Source organism: Physeter macrocephalus, chromosome 4 (assembly GCF_002837175.3).
Source record: "Physeter macrocephalus isolate SW-GA chromosome 4, ASM283717v5, whole genome shotgun sequence".
NCBI lineage: Eukaryota > Metazoa > Chordata > Mammalia > Artiodactyla > Physeteridae > Physeter > Physeter macrocephalus.
The window spans coordinates 69,605,260-69,619,357 of record NC_041217.1 but is presented as its reverse complement, the minus strand read 5'-3'; the positions used below and the strand labels follow the sequence as shown (position 1 = coordinate 69,619,357).

Sequence of the window (14,098 nt, the reverse complement as noted above, 5' to 3'; positions counted from 1 at the left end):
ACATGTACTCCAATGTTCATTGCAGCACTATTCACAATAGCCAGGACATGGAAGCAACCTAAATGTCCATCGACAGAGGAATGGATAAAGAAGATGTGGTACATATATACAATGGAATATTACTCAGCCATAAAAAAGAACAAAATAATGCCATTTGCAACAACATGGATGGACCTAGAGATTGAAATACTGAGTGAAGTAAGTCAGAGAAAGACAAATGTCATATGGTATCGCTTATATGTGGAATCTAAAAAAATGGTACAAATGAACCTATTTACAATACAGAAATATAGTCACAGATGTAGAAAACAAACTTATGGTTACCAAGGGGGAAAGCGGGGGTGGGGGAGGGGAGATAAACTGGGAGATTGGGATTGACATATACACACTCCTATATATAAAATAGATAACTGATAAGAACCTACTGTATAGCCCAGGGAACTCTACTCAATACTCTGTAATGACCTATATGGGAATAGAATCTATAAAAAAGTGAATTTATGTATATGTATAACTGATTCACTTTGCTGTACAGCAGAAACTAACACAACATTGTAAGTCAACTATACTCCAATAAAAATTAATTTAAAAGAAAGAAACACTATGACAGTCAAAAGAAGGAAAAGAGCTGAGTGATAGTAGCTGAAAATACTAAGCTTCAGGCAGACAGAAAATACATACTCTAATTCTCTTGCTCCCCTTAGTAATGGCATGGACCTATTACTAACTATTGAATTAAACAAAGGTGAAGAGACTTCACAGTCTTCAGCCAAAACCAGAATCCCAGAATATCCACAAACAGAAGTCACGGAGCCATCACACTGAGGGGCCCCTGGAGAGTGGAGCCAGGCCCTCCTGGCGTGGTCCCATCTCTTCTGTAACACTGCAGCTCCACACCACTCTCTTCCCAGCACCAGAATCTGGGTCACAGAGGGGTGGGGCTCTGGCCGTCCCCTGTATCTAATAAGTAACTCCCGCTGATTTTCCAGCCCTTCCTTCCCCACCAATAGATCTGACTGTTGACACCAGAGGGCAGGCCTGGAAAATCATTCATACATTATCTGTGCTCCCCATCCCCCCATCCTCACCCAGAGGTGCGTATAAAACCTGAATAGCCTGAGGCCTAAGAATGTGAATCTCAGAAGTTGAGTGAACAACCACTGTGCTCTCTGTACCCTCATCCTGGTCACTGCTGCTGCTGTAACAGCCCCAGGCCAAGAACATGGACAAGCTACTGCTTTGGGTCTCTGTCCTCGCCAGCCTTCCAGAAGCCTTTGCTCAGAAAGGTAGGGTGGTCAGGGTGTGATCAAGGAGCATGAGATGAGAAAAAGATTGAGTGGGATTTTTCTCCCTGCATTTATGCTGAAGGTCACTATATTTCTTTCTCTTCCCACAGACCTCAGTAGGAAGGTGTTTGTGTTCCCTAGAGAATCTTCTACTGACCACTTGAACCTGATCACAAAGCTGGAGAAAGCTCTGCAGAACTTTACCTTGTGTTTTCAAGTCTATAGTGGTCTCTCCTGCGGCTACAGCCTCTTCTCCTATAACACCCAGGGCAAGGATGAGCTACTAATTTTTAAAGACAGAATTGGAGAGTACAGTTTATACATTGGAAGAACCAAAGTTACTGCCAGAGTTATTGAGGAGTTCCCCACCGCACTGCACATCTGTACCAACTGGGAGTCTTCCACAGGCATTGCCGAATTCTGGGTCAATGGGAAGCCGCTGGTGAAAAACGGCCTGAGACAGGGTTATTCTGTGGGAGCTAACCCCAAGATTGTCCTGGGGCAGGAGCAGGATTCCTATGGAGGAGGCTTTGATAAAACCCAGTCCTTTATGGGAGAGATTGGGGATTTGTACACGTGGGACTCTCTGCTGTCTCCCGAAGAGATCCAGTTTGTGTATCAGGGTTCCTACTCCCTCAATCCCACCATCCTGGACTGGCACGCTCTGAACTATGAAATGAAAGGTTATGTTGTCATCAAGCCCCTGGTGTGGGGCTGAGGTCTGGAATCAACAAGAGCACTTGAAAATGAAATAACCAACACCCAAGAGCTCTGCTCAAGGCAACTGGATACTAAATCCTAGATCTATAGCTCTTTCTTCTTTGAATTCCCTGGTTACAAGTGTGCCTAATTAAAAAAATGTATTATGCCACCTGCATTTGTCTAATGCTCGTCATAGTCTCAAACATCTTCTCTTGTGTCTACTTATATTTGAAAATTGGTGTTTCATTATCCAGAAAAATCAGGTTGCAAATTATGGGGAGGGAAACCTTTAAGTAACTAAAAAGGTATATCATAAAGCCAGAGCACTCAACGAGTGGGGCAGCAGCAACACTTACAAGCTACTAATAATCGTATTAACAACTCAAAATGTGTGTGGAGTTGCAACAGAAATCCTTCTATTTGGTTTTCCAGCTACAAAATCAAAAAGAGGTCTGAGCTTCTGCCAAGGAGACAACTATAATGATATAAGCAACAGCTGAGAACTTAACAGCAAGTAATGAGATGGGGAAAAAAAACTAGAAGTAGCAAGAATGAAAACTGAAAGTGTATGAGAGTCTGGAATCATTTTGGGTAAGGGCAAACATGCCTTTTTCCCTCAAAAATCCCAGTGGTACCATACAGTGCCTGATTTTCATAATACTGTCCTGAAGTCATCAAGGATATTGCTCACATGAATTCCCAGTTTAAAATCCTTCTATGGATCCCCACCTCATACAGCGTACAACTTAAACCCTTTGACGTGCCCCCCCATAATCTGGTCTCCGCTTACCTCTTTAAGATACAACTCTTAGCGTCGCAATTGGCTTCCCAATTATAACACTACAAAATAATTGTGAGATGTTATTATTAGTTATTTTCATTATTATGAAAACCATGGAGCAGAGTGTCTGGTATACCCTCAACAGATATTAAGTCCCTTCTCAGAGAAGAAAGGACCCCAAAGAAAATTTGCCTGCGCATGAGAAATAAGGCAGGCTTTGCCCACAGATAACAGAATATGAAGCCAAAAGACAGCATCCAGTGGGGCTTCAGAATAACCGAGTAATTACTTTATTTATCTATCTATTTATTTATTTATGGCTGCATTGGGTCTTCGTTGCTGTGCACAGGCTTTCTCTAAGTGCAGCGAGCAGGGGCTACCCTTCATTGTGGTGCACGGGGTTGTCATTGTGGTGGCTTCTCTTGTTGCAGAGCATGGGCTCTAAGCACGTGGGCTTCAGTAGCTGTGGCACATGGTTTCTGTAGTCGTGGCTCACAGGCTCTAGAGCACAGGCTCAGTAGTTGCGGTGCATGGGCTTAGTTGCTCCACAGCATGTGGGATCTTCCCGGACCAAGGCTCGAACCTGTGTCCCCTGCCTTCACAGGCAGATTCTTAACCACTGTGCCACCAGGGAAGTCTCCAAGAGATTACTTCTAACTCACGCGTCTATTCACCCAAGATGGACAAAGAGGCAGCCACCAGACCCAGGAAAGTAGGTTGGAGCATTTAGCGACATGGCCCCATGGCTGGGCTTACCAGAAAAGTCTATAAAGGACTTTGCCCTAGTGAGAGGGCTTGAAGCTTTCTCTATGTTTTATATAGGAACTGTGGGGAGGTCTGAGGTTAAAGCAACAAGGTCTCCTTGAGTTTGGGATATGCCTTAGCTCAGACTTGAGTTGGGTGAGGATAAAAAAAGAGATTTTCTCTTGTCCTCACTAGAAAGCAGCAATGTATAGTCACCTTTGGAGAGTAACATGGAGATTTTCTAGGCCTTCATGGTACTTCCTCTATTTAGAAAGAACAGATATCCAAGAACATTCGAAGAACATAAGGAAAACTGAAACATGACCTGAGTCACCTTTAATCCTTACCTTGATGTGACTAAATAGGTGATTAACTTATAAACTAAACTCCATTTGTGCTCCAGAATTGTCCACTTAGGTTTTGTCTGGCCGTGGTCATTCTTCTGTGAGTTCAATATGGGAGATGCAAAGCGGTTCCACCATACGTTGGGGCAGTGGTCAAGGCACATACATCATGTCACATACAACCACAGGATCCAAAGCAAAACTAATCTAATGTTACTGATAAGTTACACTGAGGCCCATAGTCTACAAGGGGCTGATCCAACTGTGTCTGGAGCAAGGAGGCAAAGACAAATGTAAAGCATTTCATCCAGAGCTCTAGCTGCTACAGTAACTTCTCATTGTAACCTCATGGGGCTCTTGTGAGGATTAGATGTGATGAGACATTCACAGCACCTACTCAGTACACGTTCTGGCACCAAGTAAGTGCTAAGTGTCAACTAAGACGTAAAGAAAAATGAGAATTACCACCTAAAACTTCAAATCATCTGCCTTAAACTTCTTGGTATATTCCTACAAACAAAAAGAAACATTCATGCTCTATTTTCAGTCTCTGCTCCCAACCCTAACCCTTCCCTAACCAAACCCGTGTATGTCTCCTGCTAGTAGCAGAAATGGGATAAGTTCTTCCCATAGACACTGAGGGGCACCACATCTGACTTTTATACAAGTGCATTTTCACCGATAGTAACTAAACAAGGGCAACACACTAACATGGATTCCAAAGAACAAAAGATAGTGCCATGTGATATTCAACACATCTTTGTCTGAGTTGAGCTATTTTTCTCCAGGAGAAAAAGAAAGAACCAGGCCATGTGAGACCAAAGCTTGCCCAATATTCCCTGCATGATCCATTTGTAATGAGATCTCCCAGATCATTTCTGGATTCTGACTCCACGCAGACCCACAGGATGTACAGTAAGTCTCTTGGCAAATGAATCCTGGAGACAAGAGCTAGACAACAGGAATTATCCTCTGAGAGTCCCTTCCAGATCAGATTTAAAGGGGCAGCTCCTCAAAGGTCAGAGGTGCTCAGGGCAAATGTGTCACCCTGTGCTTCAGCCAGAGTGCAGTGAACTGTAAGTGACCTAATAATGTAATAAGGCTGACCTAGAGCCTAATAAGGCTGAGTTTTGTAAGGTACCAAGATTCTATTATTTCTTCCAGCAAAAAAATGGCAATCAGTTTTCTTGGCATTGCAGTGACGTCTTGTAAATAAGTCATAATTGCCTGCTATGCTCTAAAACCAGAAAAGAGCACAGGCAGATTCTACAGACTCAAGAAGGTGGGGGAATTCCTTTGAGTATGAGAAGGCTTCTGTCCCAAAGAAAAATCATCATTCTCTTGTTTATTCAAATAGTTCACATAATCATCATTTTCTTAAGAAGTCAACTCCTCCATTCGTGGATCCTTACACCTATTCTGTTTAATGAAAGGAAAAGAAAGGAAAGGACAGGATGGCAAGTTTGGCAAAAAGACAATGTCATTATTTTTTTAGCTGCACAACTCTTTTTAACACAAAATTATAATTATAGAGACTTAGACTACCTTGCATATTTTACTTTTTAAAACAGATTCTGTTTCTAGGCACAGATTTTGCTTATAAAGATGTAGATAATTTTAAGTACCCATGAGTTTTGTCATAATTTCTTCCCTTTGCAAATGGTATTTCCTTTATACCCTCAAATTATATTTTTCCCCTCTATCTTATTTTTCTTTTTCCTCTAGTCAGAGTATCGGCTTCATGACTAAAATTTTGATGCATGAGCACATTTCAGTATTCTTACTCCCCCACAGGGTTTTTGTCCTTCTGGAGTATTTAAATCATTTTGAAAGCTCCTTTCTATTCTATACTATGCTTTTGAGATTGTCTACTGGGGTGTCCCTCACACAGAAACACCCCTAGGGTTCAGGCACAGAGAGGAACCAGATTTGGGTGGTAGAGGGGCTGCTGCTCCATTGCTCAGCTGCAGTCACTTCTGCCTGGGGTGACTCAAAAGAGCAACCAGGAGGAAAAAAGGAGGCAGCCATCTAGTGCTAAAATCATCCTTAAGTTCATTGACACCTGTTCCAACTGCTGAGAACTCAACCCAGCCAATCTCCACCGGTGGAACTGACCTACCCATTCCACACACTTCTTCGGCACCATGGTGCTCTCTGCAACCTCTCCTCCCCTCCCAGGGTGAACACTGGGGTCTGTTCACCCAATGTCTTCCATGCAAGAATGGAAGACAACCCAGGAGGACTCACAATGCGATCTACTGCCACATCCCATACTTCCCCATCTCCTTCACTGGGGCTTGCCTCACCTCCAGGGGCAGAAACAGCCCTGTATTGGTCATTTCAGCCACACAGTCCTTGACAGTAACAATTTTGGATTGCACTTCAAAAAGAGACAGGTTAAAAAGTGAGATAGGAGGCAATTGCTCTTAATCTGCATTCTTAGTCCTTAATGCTAAAACATCCTTGGAGATGTGACAAGATGGAGTGAACCCACCCTAGAACTCCTGATGTGGACAGCAATGGTCCGAGGAATACTTGGGAAAATATTCTAAGTGTGATGACCGTATGACACCTACTCTAGGAAGTACAGCTAACCACCAAAGTGCACTTTATGGAGAGTGAATCGCAATCACTACAGGGCTCTTTGTTTATTTTGGCTAAAGGGCATGTTGAAGTTTGGGCTGTGCCTGAGTTCCTCTGGAAGGAGAAATGATAGCTCCTCCTAGTGGCAGAACATCACCCTTCCGTCACCTACTACACACCTTGCCTCTAAATAAATACTACCATGGAAAGAATGCTGCTTTGAGCATTTGCATTCAACATTTGCATTATGTGCTCCCACATGTCTTGAGCTGGCCTTCTTTTTGCATTTTTTCCTTCAAGTTCTAAGAATATCCTGCCTTAAGATAGTCTTTCATTGTCTGTTCAATCCAATTCAAATGTTCACCACAGGCAATAAACTTATTTCCCACCCCTCTTTTTCTCCTGGGCTTATGTACCTGGGCTACATTCCTTGGTCATCAGCCATCCTGTTTATAACTTTACAATTTATTCAAAGAAAGTAACTTTATATTTACCTGAGGCATACTTATAGCAAATCCAGCTGATTCAGGGTGAAAGCAGTACTTTTCAGACCCTAAAGACACCAGGGATTTTCTTCCTCCTCCTGACTCAATTCAGCTTAGTATTTTCTTCTTCTTCCCTACTCCAAATATGTCTATGGTTTTCCTGGCTTAATACCTTCTTAACCATTTTTTGTAACTCACTGCAATAGGCTCATCAGGAAAGGGGAAAGGCACATACGATCTGCTGTTCTCATCGATGACATGTTAAAACTTCTTTTTTGTTTCCTCCCTGTAACCAGGCTTTCCAGCCCAAGACTCTACTGAAACTGGCTAGTACCTCACCAGTGACCTCCTTCTTACTCAATCTAATATCTGTTCTCAGTTGTCATCCTCCTTGACTCCTCCAAACTATCTATGAGCTATACACTTATGCTCAAAGTTAAAATAATTTAAAATAAGGGCCATAATCCTCGTAATCTCACCATATATTGTAGGTGAGATTCCTATAATCTCACCCCCACCCGAAGATAACGGTTAACCCGTGATAATATCAGCTGTATATTCTTTCAGACTTTTTGCGTATATAAATATATGCATTCACACACACAGACACACATTTTTAGCCATATGGCAACCCACCGTGTTATTGTTCTTTATATAGCTTTTCTGTTGCTCTTATTTAATGCATTCCACACATCTGTCTATGGAAGTACACTAGAGTAGCACTGTTCAACACAACTTTCACCAAGGAAGGAAATGTTTGATATCAGTGCTGCCCAACAGAGTAGCCACTATTCGTGTGTTGCTTTTGGGCACTTGAAACGTGGCTACTGGGACTGATGAACTGAATTTTTCCTTTAATTTTAATTTTAAGTAGCCACAGCTCTACAGCTCTACCTCATCCTTCCTAAAAAGCTGCTTAGAGTTGCACTGACACTCTTTCATCTCTACTTATCCAATTGGTATCTTGGCAGCGTCTTAATATAAATTACTTTAATTAGTGGCACACTCATTTCTACTTTAAATGTCTACCTTCTTATTTCCCACAATGGAGTACTTTCCAGGTCTGGCCAGTTCAGAGACTGTGTACACACTGGTCACCACTCCACAGATGCTCTCCAGCATCATAGCCCAGAACCAGCCAATCTCCTTGGCAGGTTGTACCACTCAAACGTTCTTCTTTGTTACTTTAGCCATCAACAACTGCTTTCTGCTCACAGTGATGGGATATGACCACTATGTGGCCATCTGCAACCCCCTGAGATACACACTCATCATGAGCAAGGGGGTGTGTGTCCAGCTGATGTGTGGAGCCTTCAGCATTGGCCTGGCCATGGCAGCTGTCCAGGTGACATCCATATTTACCTTACCATTTTGTCACAGAGTGGTTGGTCATTTCTTCTCTGACATACTCCCTGTCATGAAACTCTCCTGTATTGACACCACTGTCAATGAGATCATCAATTTTGTTGTCAGTTTATCGGTGATCCTGGTTCCCATGGGCCTGGTCTTCATCTCCTACGTTCTTATCATCTCCACCATCCTCAATATCGCCTCAACCGAGGGCCAGAAGAAGGCCTTTGCCACATGTGCCTCCCACCTCACCATGGTCATGGTCCACTACAACTGTGCCTCCACTGCCTACCTCAAGCCTAAGTCAGAAAATTCTGTAGAACAAGACCTCCTTCTCTCAGTGACCTACACCATCATCATTCCCCTGCTGAACCCTGTTGTTTACAGTCTGAGGAACAAGGAGGTCAAGGATGCCCTACACAGAGCTGTGGGCAGAAACATTTCTTAATCCACTGACCCTTTTTATAAAGAGCAGTATGTGTTCTCATTGCATCCAACCTCACAAGTCTGTCCTGTGCAGTCTATCCTGTAATGAGATATGCACAACTTGCTTCAGCACCCTTATTACAAAAATCATCATCTTTGTCTCCACGTATTTCAAACTTTTGTCCAGGCATTTTCAACGGGGTATTTAAGAGGTGAGGAAGGTGGGCATGATTTTTTAAAAAGCATACCAAATTTCCAGGGTAGGGCAGGGGACTTCTTAAAAGCATATTAAATGTGGTCATTTTATGTTTGAAAAAAAATTTTTTTAATCTCTATTACTTTCAAAATACAACCTACAGAAAATAAAACTGGATAAAATCTTCCCAGCAGGATAATAGTAAACAGTAAGGAAGAAAATTATACCAGAACCTTTGGGAAAGGTGAGATGCATGTTATTTTTTTTAATTAAGAAAGTTGGAAATTACTGGTTTAGCCCTTGAAATTTCAGCCTTTATTATTTGATTTATCCTAGAGGCTTTGCTTCCAGCCAATATGGTCTTCAGAATGCTGACCAAGGCTGTAAATTGTGAACAGCTCTTGTCTCTCTAACTGTGCTAATCCAGTTCTGGCTGCTGGTTCTCTCCATGGAATCAGCTTCTCTCTAGTCATTATGAAGAATAATGAGTTGGTCAAAAAAGAGCTCTACCCTGTTTGGAGTGAGAATCATAAAGGTATTCTTCACTGGCACACACCACGGCAATTCCTGGATAACACCAAAAAGAAAAAATAGAACAAAACCGACTGCACCAGCAGTCAGAAGTAGTTCAGAGATTTGTTTAATCACTCAATTCACCAAAAGAGGCTACAAAGAAAATACTCTCTACTTCTACTAGCGTCTCCTTTAAGGAAACCATGCTTTTCCCCAGGGCTTCCCCGGAGTTTTTCTGGTTTCATGCCACTGGTACATACCTGCTATACTGTTGCCTTGGGTGGTGCTAGGGAGAGTCAAAGACTCTTTTGTCCATGCATCTTTCTACTAAAGTATTTTGTGTTAAAAATGCTTCTCTGCTCATCCCTTAATGTTCTTTGTCTTCTTACTGAAGGGAGTGATTTCCTTTCCCTCTACTGAGAAGGGGTAGGTAACATCCAAGGAGCTCATCTAGAGTAAGATCTAGCTTTACAGACTTCTGAGATCCTAGGTGGGAAGCCCATACTTCTTTCAAGGTCTAGTCATCTTTTTCTAGTTTCTGTCCAGTGTCTGAAATTTCTGCAGCATAAGAAGCAAGGCTTCCTACAGAAGCTTTTGAGAGGTCAAGAGCTTGGTCTGAGAGTCCTGGACTTGTCATAGGTCTTCCCTGACAGTGCTCTCAGGATCAGTCCACCCTGCAGCCATCCCCCCACACTCACAGACAACATCCCCTGAGGAATAGAAGCATGCCTTCCTCCAGAATGAGAATGAGTCTCCCTGACAATATAAATGGACCCCCTCTCACTACCACCAAGACTACCTATAGGGCTGACTCTTAATTGTTACCCATCCTCCTCAATTCCCTCTGGACTAGCAACTGCTCTTATGCTCTTAGATCTGTCCTTTTGTATGCAGAAGGCAGGCTGTGGGACAGGGAGGGTCAGTCTGAGGAGGAAAGTGGGGTAACAATGCTAAGCTGGGTGGCAGTCAAACCTGTTCTAACCACGTGCAGCTGCAGAGGCTGCCTTCCCCTGCTCATTACTCCCTTTTGACTTCTCCACGAAGCCATTCTTTCAGCAGCCCAGGGATCAAAGACAAAAGGTTTCTCCAGTGTTCTTCCTCCATCTAAATGCCCACAACAACAGATACATCACATGCCCCGTGTGCAGTCAGAAGTTAAACATCAGAGTTGGGCCCAAGAAGAGCTGCCAGAAAAGATGAGTCTGAAATCTTGAAGGAAAAACATCTCCTTCTCCAGATCTGTTGCCTACAATGACTCAACTACATGTGCAATTTATAAAAATATATGTGCTGCTTTTTTTAGATAATAAGTTGCTGCATTATATGGTAGGAAGGGTAGATGACCTGGAATCCAAAGTCCTGAGTTCAGGTCCTGGCTCTATCCCCATCAGCACATTTTATGAATATAATGTTTTTCATTCTGCCTCACTAGCCATCAAAAACAGTTTTAATGCCCTTACCTATTTATCCTGTACTGTTATCCAGTTTATAAATGCTGCCTTACATTTTCTAGAGCAGTATCATTTACCTCATTCCCACCTAGGCAATTCGTTGCTCTTTCTTATTTGCCCCAAAAGTTCTTTGTGCAAAATTATATTAGGATAGAACTTTTCCCATTGTGCTTTCGTTGCTTAATTGTGAGTCTGTTTCTATCACTGAATCACAAGCATATTGGGGTCAGGAACTGTTTCTCTCACTGTTAAGCCCTGTGCCTGGTACAGTACTGGGTAGAATGGGTGCTTAATAGTCAAGTACCAACAATGTGCCAAGCACTATGCTTGGACTTGCTGGCATGTTTTGATCAGCTAGACACACCTGCCCTGCCTTTCTGTGTCCTCTGCAGTTGGCCCTCACCTAAAAACGAAGAGTAATAAACAGATTCATAGCGACAGGGTCACTTGGGTCTATACTTCCTCCTTCCCTGGATTTTCTATAAGCCAACTGCTCAGTTGCTTCAAGACCCTTCTCACTGTCAGTATTAATTTAGTCATTGCACTATTAATCCCTTAGCAACACAGAACTAAAACAGTTGAGTTTTTTCATTAAAGAATATGGAGTTACCATAAAAAAATCATTTTTATAGTATAACCTTCAAAGCTTATTTAAAAAGAAATAAGTTTTTAAACAAAGAGTGATATGCTATATAAAATTAAGAATCAGGACACTTATCATAAGGTCCTAAGTAAAATAAGTCAGACAAAGACAAATACAGTATAAGCTCACTCATATGTGGAATCTTAAAAAAAAAAAAAAAAACCTCATAGAAAAAGAGAACACATTGGTGGTTGCCAGAGGCAGGGTTTGGGGAAATTGAATGAAGGCAGTCAAAAGGTACAAACTTCCAGTTATGAGATAAATTAAGTTCTGAGGGTGTAGCAAACATGATGACTCTAGGTAACGACACTGTATTACATATTTGAAAGTTGCTGACAGAGTAGATTTTAAAAGTTCTCATCACAAGGGAAAAAAATTTTTGTAGCTACATGTGGTAATAGATGTTAACTTGTGGTAATCATTTCACAACATCTACATATATCAAATCATCATGTTGCATACCTTAAACTTATACAATATTATATGTCAATTATAGCTCAACAAAAACTGAGGAAAAAAAGAATCAAGATATCTCCAAATTACACTTTTGGGAAAATGACAGACAAATCCATTATGAGGCCAAAAATTCTTCCAAAATGTTAGATTTTTAATCATTTTACAGCAAAAGCTCAGGCCCCCCTTTAACCGGGCACTCACCACATCATTTTCCAGCCCCTATTTCTCCTGCCCCGAAGGTAGTAAGAGGGGAGAAAGAAAACATGGAAACACCACCCATCAGCCATAAAAAGCTTGGTTGTGGGATTAGCTCTGGAAAATGGGAGAGGAAAGAAAGAGGCAGGAGATGACACTGAGGTATAGATTAGTGGCATATGTCATGTGGCTCTAGCTCTTCAGAAACTCGTCTCTGAAGGAAACAGGAATTCCAAACCAGTAAAGTGACATGGTATACAGCAGGAGGCAACTGCCATTTACTGAGGGTTTACTACCCTCATGGCAGGCACTATGCTAAGTTGTAGTCATATACATTATTTCACTTAATAATACTTCAGCTTTATAGTACTTTGCATTTCACGACAGTCTTCAAATATAACATCCTACTTGCTCCTTTCAATAACCTTATGAGGTATGCATTTTTATGCCCACTTTTTAGGTTAATGGTGGAAATGTCAACTGACTTTTGCTTCAAGTCACACAGTTGGTAACTGACAGAACTAGAACTGATACCACTATCTACTAGTTGACTTCCAACTATGTCTTCTTCACTGTATTACCACCATTTCTCATCTGTAATCTTTCTGAAAGATACTATATTCTTTGAGTTACTCTGGTTTCGTTCTGGACATCACTTCCACCAAAAAGTCTCTCAATAACTTACGAGGTGTTCCTGCCATGAGCTACCACACCCCTCTAAGCTGGTGGCTGCCTTAGCAGTGCATTCAAGTTGCCCATTTCCTAGTCTGCCTCCCTCACCTCACAGCAAACCCCTTGACAGAAGAACTGCTTCTGTATCCCCAGTGCCTAGCACAGGTCTTGGCTTAAGACAGATCAATAAGTATTTATCAAACCTGAAAGCTAACTGCATAATGGGCCCCTTTAAACCTGCTTCTTGATGGCTAAGTATTGACGAGTGTCCACTGATCTCCTGTGCTGTGAAGCATCCAGGCTTTCCGGATGGCAGTTTTTGCCTCTGTTTGGAAGAGCTCACAGATTCTTCTGCTTTGGAAATTTTGGGTATCCCTTCTGTTATTCCTTTTTCTCCTTCCTTGTTTTCCAGATATGAGCTGTCACATTTCCGAGCTGTCCGTGTGCTGGACTGCAGCAGCCACCCTTTCTTACACACAGTCTCCAAATTGTGGCTGAGGAATAAAAGCAGAGGAGCCACACGGAGAGGCAAAATAAGACTCCCTGAGAGAGAGCATTGCATGAAGGCAAAGAAACAAGAATCTGGAATCAGACTGCATGGTTCTAATCTTACCTCTGTCCCTCACTAGATATTCTCGCCTCTCTAGGCATCTATTCCCAGATCTTTCTTAATGGGGTAGTGACAGTCCCTAAAATTATTCCCACTTTTAGAGCTGGAGTTTAGCAAAGTTAAGTAAAATTTGATCAATTCAGGAAAGGTATACTGCATGCTAGACACTGGGGCTAGAGTAATAGTAAGCTATCACAGTCCCTGCCTTCCTAGTGCTAAGAGGGGTGTCCAAAAATTAAGCAAGTAGTAATAAATCTCATGATGTGAGAAATACTGGATGCTATTGGAATACATATTGGTGGGTTCTAACCAAATCTCAGGGGTCAGGGAAGAGCAACCAGAGGAAATAGAGTCTAAGCTTAAGATCTGAAGGCTCGGTAGGAGTCAGCTCGATGAAAGGTCTGGAAAAGCAAGATTAAAAGTGTATTCCAGGTAGAGGAAGCAGCACTTGCAAAGCTATATAAGAGAAGATTTGAGGGCTTCCCTGGTGGCGCAGTGGTTGAGAATCCGCCTGCCGATACAGGGAACACGGGTTCGTGCCCCGGTCCGGGAAGATCCCACATGCCACGGAGCGGCTGGGCCCGTGAGCCATGGCCGCTGAGCCTGCGCGTCCGGAGCCTGTGCTCCGCAACGGGAGAGGGCACAACAGTGAGAGGCCCGC

At 42.4% G+C, this 14,098-nt stretch overlaps 3 protein-coding genes across 3 annotated transcripts in view; 2 read left to right on the top strand and 1 right to left on the bottom strand.

Annotated features, from left to right (window-relative positions):
- The window catches only part of LOC102993475 (olfactory receptor 10J3-like), a 324,817-nt gene that overhangs the window by 248,783 nt on the left and 61,936 nt on the right, over positions 1-14,098 (bottom strand). The gene's annotated exons all lie outside the window — the stretch shown is intronic.
- On the top strand, positions 1,126-2,159 carry APCS (amyloid P component, serum). Its single transcript, XM_007123384.2, has 2 exons — positions 1,126-1,286; positions 1,397-2,159. The coding sequence occupies exons 1-2, from the start codon at positions 1,223-1,225 to the stop codon at positions 2,002-2,004; spliced, it is 672 nt and encodes a 223-aa protein (XP_007123446.2). The 5' UTR covers positions 1,126-1,222; the 3' UTR covers positions 2,005-2,159.
- LOC102976948 (olfactory receptor 16-like) lies at positions 7,971-8,723 on the top strand. Its single transcript, XM_024115997.1, has one exon. It carries the CDS (start codon positions 7,971-7,973, stop codon positions 8,721-8,723), a length of 753 nt encoding a protein of 250 aa, XP_023971765.1.